Below are 24480 nucleotides of genomic sequence, written 5' to 3' on the forward strand. Positions count from 1 at the left end.
ACTTGATGTGTATGTGTGTATATGCTTTGTGTAGTTTATGTGTCAGGGTAATTGTGGCCTCATAGAATGAGTTTACAATGTTGTTTCTGTTTACATTTTGTGGAATAGTATGAGGAGTTTTGGTGCTAACTCTTCTTTGAATATCTTGTAGAATTCTAAACTCAAAATGTCTAGCCCTGCATGTTTTTTGGTTGGGAGACTTTTAATGAGTACTTCTATTTCCTTAGGGTTTATAGGTCTAATTAAATTGTTTACCTGATCTTGATTTAGTGTTGGCAGGTGATATCTATCAAGAAAATCATATATTTCCTTTAGATTTTACAATTTGGTGGAATACAAACTTTTAAAATATGACCTAATGACTCATTGAATTTCCTTGGTATTTATTGTCATGTTCCCCTTTTCATTTCTAGTCTTGTTAATTTAGATATTCTGCCTCTTAGTTTGGCTAAGGGTTTGTCTATCTTATTGATTTTCTCAAAGAACCAGCCTTGGTTTCGTTGATTCTTTGTATTGTCTTCTTTGTTTCTACTTTATTGATTTCAACCCTGAGTTTGATTATTTCCTGCCATCTATTCCTCTTGGGTATGTTTACTTCTTTTTATTCTAGAGCTTTCAGATGTGCTTTTAAATTGCTTATATGAGATCTCTTCAATTTCTTTATGAAGGCACTTAATGCTATGAACTTTCCTCTTAGTACAGCTTTCATTGTGTCCCATAAATTTGGGTATGTTGTATCTTAGTTTTCATTGATTTCTAGAAAGTCTTTAATTTCTTCCTTTATTTCCTCCCTGACCCAGTGGTCAACGAGTAGAGAGTTGTTTAGTTTCCATTAGTTTGTAGGCATTCTATTGTTTTTGTTGTTGTTGTTGTCCACCCATGGTGGTATGATAGAATACAAGCCACACTTGCTTTGTGCCTGAGTATGTAGGTCAATTTTGGAGAAGGTTCTATGAGGTGCCAAGAAGAAGGTACATTCTTTTATATTCGTATAGAATGTTCTGCAGATATCTGTTAGGTCCAATTGACCCATAACTTTGATTAATTTTGTTATTTCTGTGTTTAGTTTCTGTCTCAATCATCTGTCCATTGATGAAAGAGGGGTGTTGAAGTCTCCCACTATTAATGTGTGAGATTCTCTGTGCTGTTTAAGCTTTAGTAATGTTTCTTTTATGAATGTGGGTACCCTTGCTTTTGGGACATTTGCGTTCAGAATTAAGATGCCATTTTGGTGGATTTTCTTTTTGATGAGTATGAAGTACTCTTCTTCATCTCTTTTCATTAATTTTGGTTAAAGGTCTATTTTATTAGATATTAGAATGGCTACTCCAGCTTGCTTCTTGTGTCCATTTGCTTGGAAAACCTTTCTCTAGTCCTTTTTTTTCCCCCGAGGCAGTGTTTATCTTTGTTGCTGAGGTGTTTCTTGTATGCAACAGAATAATGTTTTTGCAACTATGCTGTTAGTCTGTATTGTTTTATTGGTGAATTGAGACCATTGATGGTGAGAGATATTAATGACCAAAGATTGTTAATTCCTGTTATTTTGATGTTGGTGGTTTTACTGTGTATGTGTTTGTTTGTGCCTGCCTTCCTTTTCTTTTGCTGTTGTGGAATTATTTACTTTCTGTGTTTTCTTAGATGCAGTTACCCTTGTTGCAATGGAATTTTTCTTTCAGTATTTTCTGAAGGGCTGAATTTGTGCATAGACCTTGTCTAATTTTGGTTTTGTCTTGGAATATCTTGTTTCCTCCTTCCTTCTCTATCTGTGATATAGTTGAGAGTTTTGCTGGTATAGTAGTCTGGGCTGATATCTGTGGTCTCTTAGGGTTTGCAAGACATCTGTCCATGCCCTTATGGCTTTTAGGGCCTTTGGTGAGAAGTCAGGTGTAATTCTGATAGGTCTTCCTTTATAGGTTACTTGATCTTTTTCTCTTGCAGCTTTTGATATTCTTTGTTCTGTAGGCTCAGTGTTTTGGTAATTATGTGGCAGGAGGATTTTCTTTTCTGGTCCAGTCTAATTGGTGTTCTTTATGCTTCTGATATGTTTATAGGCATCTTTTCTTTAGGTTGGGGAAATTTTCTTCCATGAGTTTTTTGAAAGTATTTTTTGGTCACTGGAGCCGGCACTCTTCACCTTCTTCTATTCCTATTATTTGTAGGTTAGGTCTTTTTATAGTATCTCAGATTTCTTGGATATTTTTTTTTTTGGTCAGGAGTTTTTTAGCTTTAACATTTTCTTTGACTTTTCTTCTATCATATCTTATATGCCTGGCGTTCTATCAATCTCTTGGATTATGTTGCAGATGCTTGCCTCTGTTATTCCTGTTCTCTTCCTTAAGTTTTCCATCTCCCGTATTCTTAGAGATTGTGCTTTCTTTATTGCTTCATTTTCAGGTTTTGGACAGTTTTATTCATTCCCTTTACCTGATCAATTGTGTTTTCCTGTATTTCTTTAAGGAATTTATTCATTTTTTCCTTAAAGGCCACTATCATTTTCATGTGACCAGATTTGGGGTCGTTTTCTTGTTCCTCAGCTGTGTTGAGATATCTTAGGCTTACTGTAGAATGAGACTTGTGTTCTGGTGTTGACATGGTCTTGTTATTTGTGTTCTTGTGGTGGCCTTTAGCCATCTGGTTGTCTCTGGCATTGGCTGGTGGTCCCTGGGGGCTGCCGGCTTCTGGGAATGCACCTAAGTGTGAGGTCTAGTAGATGGATGGTGCAGGAAGCCAGATGTAGCTATGTTTTCCTGTAGCCTGGTGGTTCTTAGGGGCCATAGTCTTTTGTCTCCTTCAGGTGGCCACCAAGGGCCTCCAGGGATTGGTGTGCTTGGCCAGGAATGGGGTACTCCAGTGACGGGGCGGGTCTCTCCTGTGCTAGGCTTTCTAGGAGGACAAGGAAAGCTGGGGATTGTGGTTCACAGGGTCTCACCTGGTGGTCCTTGGTAGCCACCGGCCTGTTTTGCCCAGGTGGCTGCCAAAGGCCTCCAGGGATCAAGGTGCTGGTGGTCCCTGGGATCCACTGTCCTCCGGGAATGGAGGTAGTGGTGTGATGTCCAGTAGATAGAAGTTTCAGGGTGCTGGGCGTAGCTGACTGCTGCTGTGTTTGCCCGGTGGCCTGGTACAAGCAGGGGGCTAGTTCATAGAAATCTCACCTCTCTTCCTCAGGTGGCTGTTGAGGGCCTCCACGGCAGGGATGGTATACTGGACCCAGAATGGGGTACATAGTATCTGGGTATATTTGATGTGCACACTATATGATATGCTACCAAAAATTATTTAAAGCAACTTCCTATTTGTCTTTTAAGTATTCTACAGGGCTGATAATGTTGTCTTAAACAGGATTATGTTGTTACAGGTCCCAGTGTCATTTGAGGATGTGGCAGTAGATTTCAGTAGAGAGGAATGGCAGCAATTGGACACTTCGCAAAGATGCCTGTACCAGGATGTAATGCTGGAGAACTACAGCCACCTGCTCTCAGTGGGTAAGCACAACTGTACTATGGTATCATAAGGCACTTGCTGTGGGCTAAATTGTCTCCAGGGAAAACCATTGCAGAAGAGAGGGAGGAAGGATTGTAAGAGCTGGAAATGGTAGCTTACTACATGGAAGCAGTATTTTCTGGCTACAGCAAGGAAATTGCACCTATGAACTCATGGTGATTGTGACAGCATGCATAAGACCTTTGAAAGCTCAAGTCAGCAAAGTCTCAGTATGGAGAAGGGAAATTGGTTATGAGGTCTTACCCTTAGCTGAGACTCTATTGATAATTGATAGCTGCTGGGAGAAGGGGAGTCAGTTTTCTTTAAGGGTGTGGTCTCTGGCAGGTAGACCAAGTTCTAGTGGAAAGCTATAGATCTTAGAGTATATGGGCAGCCCAAATTGGATGTGATAGTTTCTTTAAGAAGAGAACACAAAGTTGGGGGTATAGAGAAGGCAAGCAGAGGAATCTGGGGTACACTGGGGGAAAGGATTAAATATAATTAAAATGTATTTTGCTAAATGCTCAAAGAATTAATTTTTAAAAAGAAAAGAAAGATTTAAAAGTAATGAAAAAGAGAATATATAATAAAGTGAAAAAGAGAATATATAATAAAGTGCTAACCCTCAGTACCTCAGAATTCAACCATATTTGCAAAGAAATTCTGTATGGAAGTAATTAAGCTAGAATAGGGTAATTAAGGTGAGTTTTTAAATATCACATAACTTGTCTTTGATTTATTTGTTATTACTGTGTGTGTGTGTGTGTGTGTGTGTGTATGTATGTGTGTGTGTTTGTGTATGAGATCATCATGGGACATACATGCAGCAACATCTTTGTAGAGGTCACATGAAAACTTTATTGGACTGATTCATTCTTTCCATCTTTATGTGGGTTCTTGGAATTGAACTCAGGTCACCAGACTTAGGAGGCAAGTATCTTTAACAGCTAATGCATCTTGTAGACACTATTTTCTCTATGAAAAAATGGAAATCTGGACACACAGATACCTATGTACATAAAGGGAGGAGAATGTGAAGAAGACATGAGAAGATGGTTTGGGATTGGAAGAATACATTTTAAAACCAAGAAACCTCTGAGGCCATCACAAGCCAAGGAAGAAACTTTCTCCCTTGCTTTCTCCAAGCCCCTTCAATGAAAATGGGCCTGAATATTATACCTTAATTTTGGATTTCTAATCTTTGAAAGTGCAAGATAATAAGTATTCCGAACCTTCTAGTTTGTGATACTTTGTTACAAAAAGCCTAGGAAATTAATACTATTTTTCATATTTGAAAGCGGAGTACAGCTTTTAAGCATCTCTAACATGTTGGGGCCTGGAGTGATGGTGCAGAGGGTATTTGTGCTTCCCATGCAAGTCTGATAAACTGAGCTTAATCTCTAGACCCCATGGATGAAGGAGAGGAGTGATTTCTGGATGTTGTTCTCTGGCCTCTTACATATGTTGTGGCATACATAAGGTTACGTACACAACATGCACACACACACACACACACACACACACACACAAACACACACACACACTAAAGTAATATTAAAAAAATTAAAACACAAAAGAGGTTTTCAATAGCTATAATGAGTTGAAGGTGAGATACTTGACATAAAAAGCATTGATTTAGTGGGTGTGGTAGCACACACCTTTAATCCCAGCACTTGGGAGGCAGAGGCAGGTGGATCTCTGTGAGTCTGTGGCAGGCCTGGTCCATGTGGAACATTCCAGGACAGCCAGGGATAGTAAGACACTATCTCAAAAAGAAGCATAGCTTTATTTGAAAAACCTATTGATAGGAATATGTTAAAGATGAAGTGTCAGACTATGAAGTATATTAATACAAGTAGAAGGAAAACCAGTCCTTCTTTTAAAGGCACAAGGATCACTGTGAGAATGTATCCTCTCAGCTCAAAAGTAGCACTTATAAGTAGTGAACTTTAATATTTGTCTGAGAGTTCCTAAACATTGTGGAAAGCACAGCATGATTTATCCTTGCTACTTATCATATAATGTGAAAGGAAAGAGATAAATCCTAACAGAAATTCTTAGAGGAAAAAATTATAATTTGATGATTTTAAAGATGCTCACTGTCTTGCTTTCCTATCACTGTGATAAGAACAATGCAACTTATAGAAGAAGAGTTTATTGGTAGGTTACAATTTCAGAAGGTGAGTCCATGGCCATTATAGTGTGGGGAGGAATGGGCAGGCAGGCATGGCCTGATGCCAAAGCTGAGAGAGCTCACATCTCGAAGCAAAAACCAGAAGGTAGAGAAAAATATGTGGAAAAGAGCAAGTATTTTGAAACCTCAAAGCCCACTCCCAGTGATAACACCTCTAACATGGACACACCTTCTAGTCTTTCCCAAACAGTTCCACCAACTAGGGACCAAGTATTCAAACATATCAGCCTCTAGAGACCATTCTTATTTGAACCACCAGATGCAACCCATTCATACTGTAAAAATGAGAAAATACACTCCAAGAAGATCAAAGGTGTGTCTGAACACATTGCTCAAGAGCTTTGGTGTTTGACTTTGTATCTACTCACTATTTCAGTAGAAACATGCCAACTTGGGCTGAAGAAGAGAGATGGAAGTAAATGAAGATCTTTTAGGGTTCCTTGGGCAGGAAATTGAATGTGATGCTGTTTGGATGTGAGTATGTGTTATCCTTAAAGAAAACAGAAAAATGGCATTATGAATGGGTCAGAAGTCAGCAGGAGTACAGCTGCTACCTTAAACCCTGATGCCATAAACAATGGAAACAACCTTCTCTGTTTCAGAGGGAAGGCCACTCTTTGTTTCCAGGGCAAAGAGGTTAGGGCTACCATTGAGAGTCAAATGTGTGAGAATGCCATATCTAAATTGAAGTCATTTCTCTTAACAGTTTTGCATGCTCTTGAATTCTGTCTTTACCATCCCCTTACGGTACTTGAATATCGGTTTTGTGGTAGTATTTAGCTTTACATGAAGTTTACCACTAGCTTTGGGCTATATTCTCAAGCAACACAACTCCTCTGAGATTCAACTTTAGTACTCCAGAGTTGCTATGTTCTTCACATCTTCCATAGGCTAAGCCTGAACCAAACGGACTTGAGTGCCCTACAAGTAGCACTAGAAGCATTTCTTTTGTATTCCATATTTCCAGCACCCCACTAAAGGGAAGGATTCTGCACTGGGCTAGTCTATGTTTACTTGCCATGTTGAGGAAATCCTTACTAAATGGCTTCTTTTCCATTCTCAATATACGTATTCATGATATTCATTGTCCACTTGACTAGATTTAGACTCACCCAGAATAGTGGTAAAATACATCTATTTTTAATTAGTAATTAACTAATATATTCATTTTACATCCCAATTGTAACCCCCTTCCCTCCTTTTCTCCCAGTCCCATCCTCCATCCATCTTTCCTCATTCCCTCTCCCATATTCCTCAGAAAATGGGAGCCCCCCCTTACCCACTCACCCCAGCTCATCAAGTCACAAAAGGACTGAGCTTGTCTTCTAACCCTGTGTCCTGGCAAGGCTATCCCCTGAGGGGGTACATATTAAAAATCCAGGCAATAGTGTCCATGTCAGAGACAGTCTTTGCTCCACTTACTAGAGGACCCACATGAAGCCTGAGATGTCCATCGGTTACATCTGTGCACAGGGCCTAGGACCAGTACATGCATGGTCCTTGGTTGATGCTTCAGTCTCCAAAGGCCCCTCTGGGCCCTGGTGAGTTGCCTCTGTTGGAGCTCCTGTCACCTCTAGGTCATTTTATATTTCCCCTCACTTTCCCATAAGACTCTCTCTGTTTTGCCCAATGCTTGGGTGTGAATTTCATCATCTGTTTCTAACCACTGCTGGATGGAGCCTCTCAGAAGACAACTTTGCAAGGCTCCTGTCTGCAATCATAGCAGATTATCATTAATAGTGTCAGTGGTTGGCGTTTTTCCATGGGATTGGGCCAGGCATTGGTTAGGCATTCCCTCAATCTCTACTCTATCTTTATGCCTGCACGTCTTGAATGTGGGGTGAATTCTGAGTCAAAGTTTTTTGTGGGTGGGTTGGTGTTCCCCTCCCTCTACTAGGAGACTTGTCTAGTTAGAGGTTGTCCTCTTCAGTCATTATGGCCCCTGCTACCAGGAGTCTCTGTTAGAGTCTCTTCCTTATCCCCTGGGAGCCTACCATGACTTAGGTCTCTAGCTTGTCACAGAGATGTGCCTACCCTCAGTTACTCTTTTCTTTACAGGCCTTTTGTTTTCCTACCCCTGCTCTCATAAGGTCTGCTCTCCCCCTCATATCTCCTCTCCTATTATGTTCCCTCTCTTCAACCACTACCTCTGTCTGAGTAAGGTTTAAGCATCCTCCCTTGGATCCTCCTTGTTACTTATCTTCTTTGGGTCTGTGCATTGTAGAATACTAACCATGTAAGATATGGCTAAAATCCACTTATAAGTGAGTACATATCATGCGTGTCTTTATGGGTCTGGGTTACCCCACTCAGGATGATCTTTTCTAGTTCCATCCATTTGCCTGCATGTTTTATGATTTCTTCATATTTAATAGCTGGACAGTGTTTATTTCATTGTGTTTCTTTATCCATTCTTCGTTTGAGGAACATCTAGGTTGTTTCCAGTTTCTGGCTATAACAAATAAAGATGCTATGTATATAGTTGAGTAAGTGTCCTTGTTGTATGGTGGAGCATCTTTTGGGTATATACCAAGGAGTGGTATAGCTGGGTCTTGAGGTAGAGCTATTACCAATTTTCTGAGAAAGTGACAGATTGATTTGCAAAGTGGTTGTACAAGTTTGCACTTCCACCAGCAATGTAGGAGTGCTCCCCTTTCTCCACATCCTAACCAGCATGTGCTGTCACTTGAGTTTTTGATCTTAGCTATTCTGATGGCTTCTCAGCCATTTGATATTCCTCTGTTGAGAATTCTCTGTTTACCTCTATACCCCATTTTTAAAAATTATTTTGTTTCTTGCTGTTGAATTTTTTGATTTCTTTATATATTTTGGATATTATGCCTTTGTCAGATTTAGGTTTGGTGAAGATCTTTTCTCAGTCTGTAGGCTGTCATTTCATTATATTGGCAGTGTTCTTGGCCTTACAGAAGCTTTTCAATTTCAATAAGTCCCATTTATTAATTGTTGATCTTGGAGCCTGAGCTGTTAATGTTCTGTTCAGGAAGTTGTCTCCTGTGCCAATGAGTTCAAAGCTGTTCCCCATTTTCTCTTCTAATAAATTTAGTGTATCTGGTGTTATGTTGAGGGCTTTGATCCAGTTAGTCTTGAGTTTTGTGCAGCATGATAAAGATAGATCTATTTGGATTTTTCTACATGTACACATCCAGTTATACCAGCACCATTTGTTGATGATGCTATTTATTTTCCATTGTATGATTTTGGCTGCTTTGTCAAAAATCAAGTGTCTGTAGGTGTGTGGGTTTATTTCTGGGTCTCCAGTTTCATTCCATTGATCAATCAGTCTATTTTTACAGCAATACCATGCAGTTTTAATTTTTTTAATTTTTATTTTTATTTAATTAATTTATTCAAATTACAACTAAATTTTTATCCCATCACTTGTATCCTCCCATTTTTCCCTCCCTCCCTCTTTCACCCTATTCCCTTCCTCTAGGTCTATGACCGAGGGGGACCTCCTCCCTCACTATATGGTCATAGGCTATCAAGTCTCATCTTGGTAGCCGGCTTATTCTTTCTTTGAGTGCCACCAGGCCTTCCCACCAAGGGGAGGTGGTCAAATATGGGGCACCAGAGTTCATGTCAGAGTCAATCCTTGCTCTCCACATAACTGTGGAGAATGTCCTATCCATTGGCTAGATCAGAGTAGGGGTTCAATGTTTACTACTTGTCTTGTCCTTGGTTAGTGTAATAGTTTGAGCAGAACCCCCTGGGCCCTGATCCACCCATCATGATGTTCTTCTTGTAGGTTTCTAGGACCCTCTGGGTCCTTCCATTTGCTTTAAGTCAGAGATGGAAATACCCCTAGGAGTTCTATTGTTGCATAGAATTGTTTTAGGTATTTTGAGTTTTTTGTTTTTCTTTATGAAGTTGAGAATTGTTCACGCAAGGTCTGTGAAGAATTGTGATGGTATTTTGATGGGAATTGCATTGAATCTGTAGATTGCTTTTGGTAAGATAGCCATTTTTACTATGTTAATCTTACTGATCCATGAACATGGGAGATCTTTCCATCTTCTGGTATCTTCTTGAATTTATTCTTCAGAGACTTGAAGTTCTTGTCATATAGGCCTTTGACTTCCTTGGCTAGAGTTACACCAAGATACTTTATATTATTCATGGCTATTGTGAATGGTGTGATTTCCTTGATTTTATTCTCAGCCCATTTGTCATTTGTATACAGGAGTGCTATTGATTTTTTTTAAAATTAATCTTGCATCCAGCTACTTTGTTGAAGGTGTTTATCAGCTGTAGGAGTTCTCAGGTGGAATTTTTGGGTTGCTTAGCAAGACTGTCATGTCATCTGTGAATAGCAATACTTTGACTTCTTTTCCAGTTTATATCTCCTTTAGTTGTCTTATTACTCTAGCTAGTAGTATATTAAAGAGATATGGAAAGAGTGGGCAGCCTTTTCTTGTGCCTGATTTCAGTGGAATTGATTTAAGTTTCTCTCTGTTTAGTTTGATGTTGGTTATAGGCTTGCTGTTTATTGCCTTTATTATGTTTAGGTATGTGTCTTGTATTTTGATGTCTGCAAAGATTTTTTCATGAAGGGGTGTATTATTTTTTCAAAGAGTTTTTCTGTATCTTATGAGGTGATCATGTGATTTTTTTTCTTTTAGTTTGTTTATATGGTGGATTACATTGATAGATTTTCATATGTTGGACCAGCTCTGCATCCTTTGGATGAAGCCTACTTGATCATGGTGGATGATGTATTTGCTGTGTTCTTAGATTCAGTTTATGAGTATTTTATTGAATGTTTTGGGTCAAAGTTCATGAGTAAAATTGGCTGGAAATTCTCTTTCTTTGTTGGGTCTTTGTGTGGTTTAGGTATCAGGGTGACTTTGGTTTCATAGAATGAGTTTGACAAAGTTCTTTCTGTTTCTATTTTGTGAAGTAGTTTGAGGAGTATTGGTATTAGCTCTTCTTTGAAAGTCTGGTTCAATTCTGTGCTAAAATTGTCTGACCCTGGGCTTTTTTTTTGGTTGGGAGACTTTTGATGACTGCTTCAATTTTCTTAGGTTTGAACTGTTCATCTGATCTTGATTTAATTTTGGTAGGTTAGATCTATCAAGGAAATTGTCCATTTCCTTTAGATTTTTCATTTTATGGAATACAACAGGCTTTTGAAGTAAGACCTAGTGATTCTTTGGATTTCCTCAGTGTCTATTGTTATGTTCCCCCTTTCACTTCTGATTTTGTTAATTTGGGTACTTTCCCTCTGCCTTAGTTGGGCCAAGAGTTTGCCTATCTTGTTAATTTTCTCAAAGAACCAGCTCTTGGTTTCATTCATTCTTTGTAGTGTTCTCTTTGTTTCCAATTTATTGATTTCTGTGCCTAGTTTGATTATTTCATGCCATCTACTTCTCTTGGGTATGTTTGCTTTTTTTCTCCTAAAGCTCTCAGGTAAACTGTTAAGTTGTTAGTAGAAATCTCTCCAATTTCTTTTTGAAGTCATTTAATGCTATGAACTTTCCTCTTAACTCTGCTTTCAAGGTTTGTGTATGTTATGCCTTCATTTTCATTGACTTTTAGGAAGTGCTTAATTTTTTTTTTCTTATTTCTTCCCTGACCTAGTGGTCGATAAGCAGGGAGTTGTTCAGTTTCTATGAATGTGTAGGCTTTTTATTGTTTGTTGTTGAAGTTCTGCTTTAATCCATGTTGATTTGATAAAGAACATGGGTTAATTCAATTTTCTTGTATCAGTTGAAGTTTGTTTGCTTTGGAGAAGGTTCCGTGTGGTGCTGGGTATAAACTATATTTTTTTGTGTGTTTGGTTGAAAAGTTCATAGACATCTATTAGGTCGATTTGATTCCCAACCTTTGTTAAGTTCATTATTTCTCTATTTAATTTCTGTCTCCATGATCAGTCCATTGGTGAGAATGTGGTGCTGAAGTTTCCCACTATTAATGTGTGGGGAGTCAATGTGTGATTTAAGCTTTAAAAATGTTTCTTTTACAAATGTGGGTGCCCTTGTATTTGGGGCATGGGTGTTCAGGATTGACATGTCCTGGTGGATTTTTCCTTTGATGAGAAAGAAGTGTTCTTCCCTATTTCTTTTGATTAATTTTGGTTGAAAGTCTATTTTATTAGATATTAGAATGGCTACTCCAGTTTGCTTCTTGAGTCCCTTTGCTTAGAAAACCTCTTGCCAGCCCTTTACTCTGAGGCAATATTTATCTTTGTTGCTATGGTGTGTTTCTTTTATGCAGCCAAATGTTGGGTCCTGTTTATGCATCCATTCTGTTGGTCTGTGTCTTTTTATTGGAGAATTGAGTACATTGATGTTGATAAATATTAATGACCAATGATTGTTAGTTCTTTTTATTATCATGTTGGTAGTGATAGTGTGCTTGTGTGTATGTCTTCTTTTGGTTTTGTTGTTGTTAAGTTATTTATAATCTGTGTTTTCTTGTGTTAAAGTGCATCTTATCTCTGGCTATGCCTGTGAGGCCCTTTCCAAAGAGGGTAGGAATACCCACCTTGAGTGAGTGTTGGTACCTTCCCTTAGGCTAGAAGTCCTAGTTGAATAGTCAGAGGAGCCATTAGAACTCTGAACAGCAGAATTGGCCATTAATTTACTGAGGCTATACTTTTTAGATAGGGTTGCATTGGTCTGCGTTAGTCAATCAAAACTCTTGTTGAAACTTAATTACCATTGTGATATTGAGTGGATGGACCTTTGAGTTGTAATAAAGTCACAGGGCTCTGCCATACAGATTTGGTCATTATTGTTGTTCACAGAGTGGTTTTGTTATCATAAGAATGGGTTTGTTGTAAGTTTAGCCCCTATCCTACGCTCTTGAGTTTTTCTTTCATGCATTCTTACTTCTGCTTCTGTCCTGTTGTGATACAGTATGAAGGTTCTTACCAGATGCTGGGGGCACGATCTTAGACTTAACAGCCTCTAGAATTGTTAGCTAAATAACCTATTGTTTATAAATTATCAAACCTGTGGTATTCTGTTACATCAGTAATAAATTGACTAACACCTTGGTAGAAGGACTTCTGTCTAGCCAGAAAGACATAGAAGAATTTAGAAACTAGTTTCCATTCCTTTACCAATAAATGGTTTTAATATTAATAACAGATAGATTGCCAGGCCTGGTGGCACATGCCTGTAATCCCAGCACTCGGGAGGCAGAGGCAGGTGGATCCTTGTAAGTTCAAGGCTAGCCTGGTCTACAAAGTGAGTCCAGGACAGATAGGGATACACACAGAGAAATCCTGTCTCAAAACAAACAAACAAACAAAAACAAACCAGAAAACGAAAACAACAACAACAACAAAACAAAACAAAACAAAAAAGAAAAGAAAAAATAACAGACTGGAAGTGTGTGGATTCAATTTGGTTTGCAGTTTGTTCATTATTCAAAATGAGTCTGATTTTTTATCAATCTTAGCTTTATGTTTATAGAAGCAGGTGTAGAAATCTTTTGTTTGACTTTTGAGGCATGTATGTAGTCCAGGCCAACTTTAAACTCATGATATTCTTGCCTATATTTTTCCTGTGTGCTGGTATTACAGGTATGTGCACTACATGTGGCCCAAAAATAACATTTTCTGGTTATTTTTTGGACACATGAGCCTAGAAATTTGATATCCTAATTCACCCCACCTGCCTCCTTTAGCCAATGTAATTTGAAGTAACCAACCAATTTTATTAAGCAAAACTTTCTATGATAGAAAGTGTATAGTCACCCAGAAAGTTTTCTAAAGGTTTGAATCCAATATTGATATTTGCTTATCTTTGTCACTATCTCATACTATGAACTACCAGAGTCCTCTTCGCTACTGGAAATACTTACCAGTCATTCCCTTTAAATTTGATCAAATTAAAGGATCAATTCTAGAAACCCCACGATTAGGAAAAAAAAAACCTTTTTGAAGATGTAACGATTCTTTCCCTCTGGAATGTCTTTTGGCAGCAATGTCTATTTTAGCATTCTCCAGACAAGTGTAACAAATAAGGAAATGTGTGTGTGTGTGTGTGTGTGTGTGTGTGTGTGTGTGTGTGTGTGTGTATGTGTGTGTGTGTGTGTATGTGTGTGTGTGTGTGTGTGTATGTGTGTATGTGTGTGTGTGTCACACCTCTGAGGAAACAGTGCTAGCAGATCTAAAGTCCTACATAGGTGGGTAGTCTAGAACTTCAGGTAAGAGCTGTTGCTGTTATAAATCTAGAACTTACACACAATATGGCAGAATGGAAGTTGACGCAGGTTTTTGTGTTACAAATGTCTTCTTCTCCTAGTAAATAACATATTCCTTTAGCCTTCCAAAGTCTTTCAGTGGGTCATGATTCTTTATCTTGTGTGGTGACCAAAGACCATGCATTTGTGATGAGGAACAGGGCTGGATCTGAACTTAAAAACAAACAGAAACAGCCAGAGTGTAGTTAAAGCTATAAACATAAATTTCATTCAGGTCTGTTACAGTGGAAGAAAAGAGACTTCAGTGTATAACTGTATATTTCCAAGTAAAGCTTAGACAAGAGGGGTTTTGTAACAAGTGAGACTCGTAGGAGGAACTAGTAGACAGAAAATTACCAACAGGAAACAGTTAAGTTTGAAGCGGGACTCTGGCTAAACAGGATTCTTGCTGAAGCCAGGCCAGTGTGGTCATGTATTGCTACGATAGCCTCTGAGTTGATAGACAGTGAAGAGTTTGACCAGATATGGAGGGTGATCAGGGATGGAGGGCGGGAGTCCTAGCTAAACTGATGCAATAGGATCCTTGCCAAAATTGGGTGATGTAAAGATGGACGCAGAGGTACAGAAGTTGAAGCCTCGTTGGGGAGTGAATTCAGTGGAGCCTGATTCAAAAAAATTTTTGTTTTCTGAGATAGGGTTTCTCTGTGTAGCCTTGGCTGTCCTGGACTTGCTTTGTATACCAGGCTGGCCTTGAACTCAGAGATCCTTCTGACCCTTTCTCCTCAACTGCTGGGATTACAGGCTCCTGGTTCAAATTTGATTAAAGGGATACTCTTTCTTCTAAAGGGTCAGGGTCTTAAGTGGTCCTGTTTGGATTTTGTGGTTATAATTTTCTTTTTTTAATCATTGAGCATAGGAATGTGAACAAATGTACCTGACACCAAACCTCCTGCCAGGCTGATTAGAGCTTAACTGAGTGTGAAGAGGTTGGAATGTTATTAGTTCAGAGCCTAACATGGGTTTTCTTGAGCTACCTTTAACTCATTAATAGCTGTTCATTTTCCACCTCTATGTCTGAACTAGCATCGTTGTGATTGGTGAAAACTTTTAGAATTATTAACTTAACTGGCAGCTAGCTTCTACCAACCAAAACACTATGTCGTCAGAGAGCATCTGAGGCCTCTAGCAGAGGTTTTTCCACTTTGTTATAGCCTACATCTGAGTGTGTTTGAAGAGTATCATGACTTGCAGTTTTATTTCTTCTGTTACTATAAAGACTTTATGAAATTGCTGCCATATTGGAACATGGAATTTGTCATTTGAATCTGTGTTCCTAGGCCATGCTCACTCATATTTGGCTCCATAATAAACTCTTTCTTATCCTCTTTGAGAGCTGTGTCTTTGTGTCAAGAGTAGCACTAAAGTAAATTTAAGGAATTGCCTGTATTCCAGACTACTCTTTCTCACCTTCATTGTGGAGTAGCAGTCCTAAGTCCCTTTATAGACAAGAGCTGTCAATCCAGCCAATGTAGCATGATACTTTTTAATCTCTTAAGAGGCATAAGGAGCTCAACGTGGCCAGGAGGCATTCTAACTTGTACTTCAATAGAAATGCAGTACCCTTTGGAACTAGGCTTCTAGAAAAGACTGTAAGGCCACAGGGACAGAAAGCAAATACTTTGATAATTGATTATGAGGTACAAGAATGGAGATTGTCTCTCCTGACTAAGGAAGAATACTGCTATCACAATGATCTTGAGGATATATCATGAGGATTACTCTTAATTATCTCGTATTTTCTGCTTTATAAATGGAGTGTATATCTAATTCCTGTCTCACCATTGTGTTTTGGAAAAAGAAAGATTGCCTGGTTTTATAAGTTGTTAAATGGAAAAGAAGTTGCCATACTCTGAGTTATCTGAATGGTGTTGATCATAGTTGTTGAGACTTTAAGTTGATGAGGTTTAGATGAGTTTTTTTTTCTTATGAGTTGATGCTATAATGACTAAATCCTTTGAGAAAGATGGGAAAAGGAAAATAATCTTTTTTTAGATGCTCTTTCACTGAACAGCTCTGACTGTCCTAGAACTCACTGTGTAGACCAGACTGGCTTCAAATTCACAGATAGTCACCTGCCTCTGCCTCCCAAGTTCTAGAATTGAAGGTGTGCGCCACCATGCCCCCGTAGAGGTGAATATTTTGCAAATGAACGTACAAGAATTTGAGAAAGGCATAGGGCAGACTCTTTTCAGTTAAATTGTGTTTTCCTCATGATCTTTGTGGAAGTAACATATTTACAAATGTCTTAGGGGGGTAATCAAATAAAAATGAGGTCATTACAGTAGGCTTTGATGTATTATAACATGTGTCCTTCTCAGAAAAGTAAATTTGGACACAGACTTACGTGGAGAATGCCCTGTGACAGTCAAGACATGGATCAGGGTGATAGTTTACAAGTAGGAATGGAATGAAGGACCATAAAGAGACACAAAAGGAAGGCATCCATGTTATTGGAGATATTTCTGTTAAACCTTAGAAGCTGGAAGATTCAAGAAAGGATCTCTCTTAGATTTCTATTCTCTAAAATGTGAAAAGATGAATTTCCGTTGCTTTTAATACACAGTCCTTTGATGTGGCAGCTCTAGGAAACTAATGCAGAGTGAGAGGATTTGCATTATCAGCTTTAGGGACATGAAGAACACCTGATAGTGTATATTGGTATTGGCCCTGAGTGTCTGAGATGCCTCAGTCCTCTTTTTACTTTTGAGATTATCACTCCATTCCCAGTAAAAGGCACTACTCTCTCAAAGGACAAACAGAAAGCAATTATTTGGATCCAATTCTCTATCATGTTCTCTGAACAGGGCTTAAAGTTCCCAAACCAGAGGTTATCTTCAAGTTGGAGCAAGGAGAGGAACCATGGACATTGGAGGAGGAAGACACACATGAAAGCTGTTCAGGTAAGTGAGTGTGACCCAGGCAGAGGACTGTGCAAGTGTTGGGGTTTTTTTTGTTTTTGTTTTCTTTCCGTAAGAGAGTTTACTGCCTTGAAAATGCTAGGGTTATCACACTTCTTATTTATTTATTTATTTATTTATTTATTTATTTATTTATTTATTTTTAAAATATATTTTCACTTCTTTAAGGTTCTAAACTTTAGAAATTGTTTCAGGCTGATTTGGAGACTTAGTAACCAAAATTTCTTCTCCCATTAATTTCAGATGCTGTTATAAACTGTCTTCTTTGCTTGGCTTTCCTCTATGAAAAGTGCCCTTCTGCCATACACACACCCCCGCCCCATTTCCATACTCTAAACTGTAGGCCAGGCTTCCTCTCTATGAATCTTGCTTCTTTGAATATTTTCTTTCATCACATTCTAATGCTTCATTGCTTAAACCATACCTCAGAGTCTTAGATTCTTATACACATTTGGGTTGTAAGGGCATTGCTTTATTTGAAAATCAGTAGGATAGGTTTCTTCCTGTTCTTAGCATCAGTTTACTTTCATTCATCTCTTTATCCTCTTACTTTAAGAAGCTGTTATCTAGCCGGGGGCGGGGGGGGGGGCGCAGGCGGGCATGGTGGCGCACGCCTTTAATCCCAGCACTTGGGAGGCAGAGGCAGGTCGATCTCTGTGAGTTCGAGGCCAGCCTGGTCTACAAAGTGAGTCCAGGACAGCCAGGGCTACACAGAGAGACCTTGTCTCAAACCAAAAAAAACAAAAAAACAAAAAAAACAAAAAAAAAAACCAAAACAAGCTATATCTACAGCTTTTCCTGCTCCCTATTCTGTTTGTAAGTATCACCTTCAGATTGTTCATCCTTCTTCTCATAGACATATCCCTCTGTTTGACCTTCTAACTTAATGGTCATTGTTCTCTTCTAAAATTAATTTGATCAAACTATATTTTATCAAAATATATCAATTTTAAGCATACAGTATGATGCTTTTAGACAAAGTTATGCAATAGTTGTGAACCACCAGTCATAGATAATGCTCCATTTCAGAAATTATTTCCATGTTCTTTTTTTTTCTTTTAAATTTTATTTATTCTTCTCTCTTTTTTGTTTTTATTAATTAATTTATTCAGATTACAACTCAGTTGTTCTCCCATCACTTGCATCCTCCTGTTCCTCCCTCCCTCCCGCTTTCACCCTGTTCCCCTCCCCTAAGTCTAAGACCGAGGGGGACCTCCTCCCCCACTTTATGGTCACAGGCTATCAAGTTTCATCTAGGTAGCCTGCTTATTCTTTCTTTGAGTGCCACCAGGCCTCCCCACCAAGGGGAGATGGTCAAATATCTTCTTTTTAGAATCATTATCTACCACCCCTTTAGCCCTGGGCAATCACTGTTATACTTTTCATCACTATTAATTGGGTTTGTCTTCATTAGGGTTTTATGTAAAGGGAATCCTGTCATTTGCACTCTTTGGGATCTGGCTTCATCCATTCATTAGAATTACCATATTTTCTGGCATATAAAATTACCCCAATCTCGCTCAAACTAAGGCACCAGCCAAGGACAATACAGGCAGTAAACTTTAAACCCCCACCCAGATCTAGCCAATGGACAGAACATTCTCCACAGTAGAGTGGAGAGTGGGGTATGACTTTCACATGAACTCTGGTGCCTCATATTTGACCATGTCCCCTGGAGGGGGAGACCTGGTGGCACTCAGAGGAAGGACAGCAGGTTACCAAGAAGAGACTTGATACCCTATGTGCATATACAGGGGGAGGAGGTCCCCCTCAGTCACAGTCATAGGGGAGGGGAGTAAGGGGAAAATGGGAGGGAGGGTGGAATGGGAGGATACAAGGAATGGGATAACCATTGAGATGTAACAAGAATAAATTAATAAAAAAATTTAAAAAAGATGACCCCAGTTAAAATATAGTTTGCAGCCCAAGTCTTCTGTATAGGGTGTGTATTGGAAAAGAGATAGTCTTATATGGCAAATATATTCTCTCTCTCTCTCTCTCTCTCTCTCTCTCTCTCTCTCTCTCTCTCTCTCTCTCTCTCTCTCTCTCTTATTTTGGAACATGGAGTGTTTTGTGGTTACATTTTCCATGGAGTAGATTCAAGGGGGTCAGTGAAGCAGTCAGGCAGATAGAATACACAGTACAAAGTCCATAGTAATAACATCATTGTTTCTAAGTCATTAACTTGGCACAGGCAGATATTACATTCTCGGGTTGAGCTAGGGGCTGGAGACAGTCCTTAGCAAAATTAACTTTTTGCTGTTAGTCAATGTCTGACACCTTTCTCCCATTGATGACTACCCATCCATTCCCTCTCTCACACACTCCTGTATAGGGGAGAGATGGACGAGGTGTAGTAGCCAATCTATAGGGTCCTCTATATCTAGGAGGACACCAGAGACTGCCCTTCAATACATATGCCATGCCATATGGAGTTTTGTATTGTGGGAATTAAAATTTCACTTTTACTTTCATTCTTGTCCGAATTACCTTTTCCTTGAATTGGCTCTGACTTTGTTATAGACCATTTAATTGGGAGGATTTTCCAACTGCTTTCTTTTTGCTATAATTCATTGAAATAATTCCCCATTGTTTTATTATTCTTAAGAACTTTTGGGATGACTAATAAATTAGGCGCATTTGGAGGAGGTGTCTCATTCTGTGGTTTCTAGGCTCGCACTTTGTCCAGTTGACCTCCTGGCACCATATCCCTGGTCACCTTGTTGTTGCTTTGATTATGAGTGAGAAGAATAATAAAGAAAATAAGAAGGAATACCAGGAAGGAGGTTGCTATCAATACTCCAAGGGAAAGAACACCATGGCCTCTTCTAGGAGGCTCTCCCTTTTGGGGTCGTCACCTTAGATCCGAGGAAGGACATTGTCTCGTAGACTCTACTGGAGGTGATGTGGCAGTGCCTAATGCAGAGGACCTAGTTTAGACTTGTGTAGACCCTGTGCTTGCTGCTTCAGTTTCTGTGAGCTCATATGCACCTTGCTTAGTTGATTCAGAGGGCTGCCTTCTCCTGGTGTCTTCCATCCCTTCCAGTCTTCTGGCTCACCTCCTCTTCTGCAGGATTCTCTGAGGACTGAGGGGAGGGACTTGATGGAGACCTCCAATGTAGACTCTTTTTATAAAATGTCTGGCTGTGGGTCTCCATATCTGTTCTTATCTTGTGCCAGAACAAGTCTCTCTGATGATGACTGATTAAGGCACTGATCTATGAGTATTAGCAGAATATCATTAGAAATCATTTCATTGATTTTTTTTTAAATGGTCATGTTTGCTTTTACCCTTGGTCTCTGGGCTATCTAGTCTCTGGCTATTTGCTACCCAAGCAGTGTTGGGTATGTGTTCCTTTCCATGGTATGATCCTTAAGTCAAATCAGACATTGGTTGGCTACTCCCACAAATGTAGTGCCACCATTGCCCTAATATATTTTTCAGGAAGGACAGATTGTAGGTCAAAGGTTTTGTGGCTGGGTTGATGTTCATGGTAGCCTGCAAACTACTTTACCATAGCAGAGAGACTAGAATGTGGGGGTGAAGGCTTCATGTAGGCACCAGATCTACTTCTCCATGTTTAGTGAATTGTGTGGATGTTGTCCTGGGCAGTGGGGCTGTGCTGTCAGTTTGTGGAGAGCAGCCTTTTGTTTTAGTAATAGTCTGGGTTGTTGGGGATTACTGTGGGACCCCTTGGCCAACAACTCAATTGAATGCAACCCAGTCCCTCCACTGGAAGTGTTGCCTGGCTACAAGAGATGGGCAATTGAGATTCCATATCCCTCATTTCTAGGATCATCTTCATAGATTCCAGAAGTTTCTACTGCACTAGGTTTCCACACCAATCCTCATATGCCTCCCAGTTTCAGTTATCTCTCCCCACACTTTCTCCCTCCATCCCATCTCCACCCCAACAGATCCTTCCTGCTTCCAGCTCTACCTACCCCTAGTCCACCTGCAAAATCTAGTCTAGTTCCCCTTCCCAGGGAGATCCCTGCATTTCATGCCAGACCTCTCCTCTTTACTTAACTTCTTTTGGCCTATGGATTGTAGCTTGTCCATCATTTATATAACACCCAATATCCCTTTATAAGTGAATGCATAATGTATATAAAGACAAGGTTGCCTGTAAGACAACTGAAGGAGATCAAAGGGATACAAATTGGAATGGAGGAAGTTAAGGTATCACTATTTGCTGGTGATATGATAGGATACATAAGTGACCCCGAAATTTTTACTGGGAAACCACTACAGCTGACAAACACTCTCAGCAAAGTGGCTGGATACACAATTAACTCAAATAAATTAGTAGCTGTCCTATATACAAATGACAAATGAAATCACAGAAACAATACATTTTATAGTAGCCTCAAATAATATAAAGAAAGCATCTTGGTGTAACTCTAACCAAGCAAGTCTGGGTTACCTCATTCAGGATTAGTTTTTTTCTCTTTCCATCTATTTGCCTGTAAATTTTATGATGTCATTTTTAGCAGCTGAGTAATACTCCATTGTTTAAGTGTATGATATATTCTTTATCCATTCTTCTGTTGAAGGACATCTAGGTTCTTTCCAGTTTCTCCCTATTATGAATAAAGCCTCAATGAACATGATTGAGCAAGTGTTCTTGTTGTAGGATGGAGCATCCTTTGGGCATATGCCCAAGAGTGGTATAGTTGGTTCTTAGGGTAGATTGATTCCTAACTTTCTAGACATATTGGTTTCCATAGTGGCTGTACAAGTTGCACTTGTCCCAGCAATGGAGGAGTGTTCCCCTTGCTCCACATTCTTGCCAGCCTGAGCTGTTACTTGTATTATTGATCTTAACTATTCTGACAAGTGTAAGATGGAATCTCACAGTAGGCTTTATTTGCATTCCCTGGTGGCTAAGATGTTAAACATTTCTTTAAGTATTTCTCAGCCATTTTAGATTCCTCTATTGAGAACTTTGTTTAGATTTTTACCACATTTTAAAATTATATTATTTGGTTTTCTGATACCTAGTTTATTGAATTCTTAGTATACTTTGACTATTAGTCCTCCATCAGATGGGGAGTTACTAAAATTTTTTTCTCATTCTCTAGGCTGCTGCTTTGTCTGAATGACTGTGTCCTTTGCCTTACAGAAGTTTTTCAGTTTCATGAGGTCCCATTTATTAATTGTTGATCTTAGAGCCTGAGCTGTTGGTGTTCTGTTCAGGATATTGTCTCCTGTGCCAATGAATTCAACACTATTCTCCACTTTCTCTTCTAATAGATTTAGTATATCTGATATCATATCAAGGTCTTTGATCCACTTGGACTTGAGTTTTTGCAGGGTGATAGGTGTTTGGACTTGTGTCTGAGGTCTTCAATTGGACTTGTGTCTTAAGTCTTCAATTCAATTCTGTTGACTAACATGTCTGTTTTTATGCCCAGTGCCATGTGGTTTTTATTATTATAGTTTGAAATTAGCAGTATTGTTGTTGCTGAGGATTGTTTTAGCTACCATTTGTTTTTTCTTTTTCCATATGGAGTTAAGAATTTTCTTTTCAAGTTTTGGAAATAATAGTGTTGGAATTTTATTGAATCTGTAGATTGCTCTTGGTAGACTGCCATTTTTACTGTTTTAGAGTATGAGAATGGGAGATCTTTCCATCTTTTGATAGCTTCGATTTAGTTCTTCAAATACTTGAATTATTTTTTTATCATAGAAATCTTTCACTTGCTTGGTTAGAGTTACCCCAAGATATTTTATATTACTTGAGGCTACTATAAAAGGTATTATTCCCCTGATTTCTTTCTCAGTCCATTTGCCATTTCTACATAGGAAGGCTACTGATTCTTTTCTTTGAGTTAATCTTACATCCTGTCACTTTGCTGAAAGTGTTTGTCAGCTGTAGTAGTTTCCTGAGGGAAATTCGGGGGTCACTTAGATATCCAATCATATCACCTGCAAATTTCTTTCTTTCCAATTTTTTTCTCCTCAAAAAAAATTTTTTTTTTGTTTTTGTTTTTCGAGACAGGGTTTCCCTGTGTAGCCTTCACCTTGTAGACCAGACTGGCCTTGAACTCACTGAGATCCACCTGCTTCTGCCTCCCGAGTGCTGGGATTACAGACTTCCTTTCCAATTTTAAATCCCTTTGATCTCCTTCAGTTGTCTTATTGAGCTAGCTAAAACTTCAAGTCCTTCTCTGCATCCTTTTAGAAATTATTTTTTACTTTACATCCAAATAGTAGCCCCCATCCATCTCTCCTCCCCATCTCACCTGCCCTTCCTCTTCCCCCAGCCCTCCTCCTCTATTCCTCAGAAAAGGGGAGTCCCCCCACCAACCTACTCCAGCTCATCACATTGCATAAGTACTGAGCATGTCCTCTTCCCCTGTGATCAGGCAAGGCAGCCTCTCCGAGGGGTAGGGGGCAATGATCAAAAAGCAGACAGTAGAGTCCATGTTGGACAGCCCTCATTAGATGATCATGAGGTTTTTTTTTAAAGTTTGCTTATATAGTGGATTACATTGACTGATTCTCATATATTGAACTAGCCCTGCTTATCTGGCATGAAACCTATTTGACCCTGGTGGGTATTCTTTTTGATGTGTTCTTGGATTTGGTTTATAAGTACTTTATTGACTATTTTTTGCACCTATGTTCATAATGGAAATTGGTCTGTAATTTTCTTTCTTTGTTGTGTGTGTTTATGTGGTTTTCTTATCAGGATAAGTATGTTATCATTAAAGTGGATTGGGCAATGCTTCTTTTGTTTCTATTTTGTGGAATGATTTGAGGATATTGGTGTTAACTCTTTTGAAAGTCTGGAAGAATTCTGCATTAAGACCGTTGTCCCTGAACCTTTTAATTGAGAGACTTTTAATGACTGCTTCTGTTCCGTAGGGGTTATAGGTCCATTTAAATTGCTTATCTGATCTTGATTAACTTTGTTAAGTGGTACCTATTGAGAAAATTATCCATTTCTTTTACATTTCCCAATTTGGTAGAGTACAGGTTATTAAAGTATGTCATAATGATTCTCTGTCTCCTGAATGTCTATTATGTTCTTCTTTTTGTTTCTGATTTTGTTAATTTGTATATTCTCTGCTCATATATAAGTTTGTTAGGATAAGGATTTATCTATCTTGCTGATTTTCTCAAAGAACTGAATTTTTGTTTCACTGATTCCTTGTATTATTTCCTTTATTGCTATTTTATTGATTTCAGGCCTGAGTTTGATTATTTCTTGCTCTGTACTCCTCTTGGGTGTGCTTATTTCTTTTTTTGTTCTAGTGCTTTCAGGTATGTTTTTAAATTGCTAGTGAGAACTTTCTCTAATATTTTTATGTTGGCACTTAGTTCTGTTTCCTTTCCTCTTAGGACCACTTTCATTTTGTCTTGTTTTGGATTATGCTGTGTATTCATTTTTAGTGAATTATAGAAAGTCCACTTTCTTATTTTTGTCTTAACCAATTCTTCATTTAGTAGAGAGTTGTTCAGGTTCCATGAGTTTCTAAGCTTTCTGTTTTTGTTGGTATCTACCTTTAACCCATGTTGGTCTGACAGGATGTAGAGGTGTATTTCAATATTATTTTATCTGTTGAAACTTGCTTTGTGTCCAAGTCTGTTGTCAGTTTTGGAGATGGTTCCATGGGGTGATGAGCAGGTACATGTTTTATGTTTGG

The 24480-nt window shown here is 38.8% G+C and overlaps 1 protein-coding gene across 4 annotated transcripts in view; it reads left to right on the top strand.

Annotated features, from left to right (window-relative positions):
• Nucleotides 1-24480, top strand: part of ZNF81 (zinc finger protein 81) — a 73679-nt gene that overhangs the window by 36894 nt on the left and 12305 nt on the right. For all 4 annotated transcript variants that reach the window (XM_084790043.1, XM_084790046.1, XM_084790044.1 and 1 more), the window contains exons 4-5: nt 3356-3482; nt 16711-16806. In XM_084790043.1, the coding sequence (XP_084646169.1) occupies nt 3356-3482; nt 16711-16806 (223 nt within the window). The remainder of the gene's footprint in view (nt 1-3355; nt 3483-16710; nt 16807-24480) is intronic.

The sequence above is a fragment of the Acomys minous genome (assembly GCF_964271855.1).
Source record: "Acomys minous genome assembly, chromosome: 7".
NCBI lineage: Eukaryota > Metazoa > Chordata > Mammalia > Rodentia > Muridae > Acomys > Acomys minous.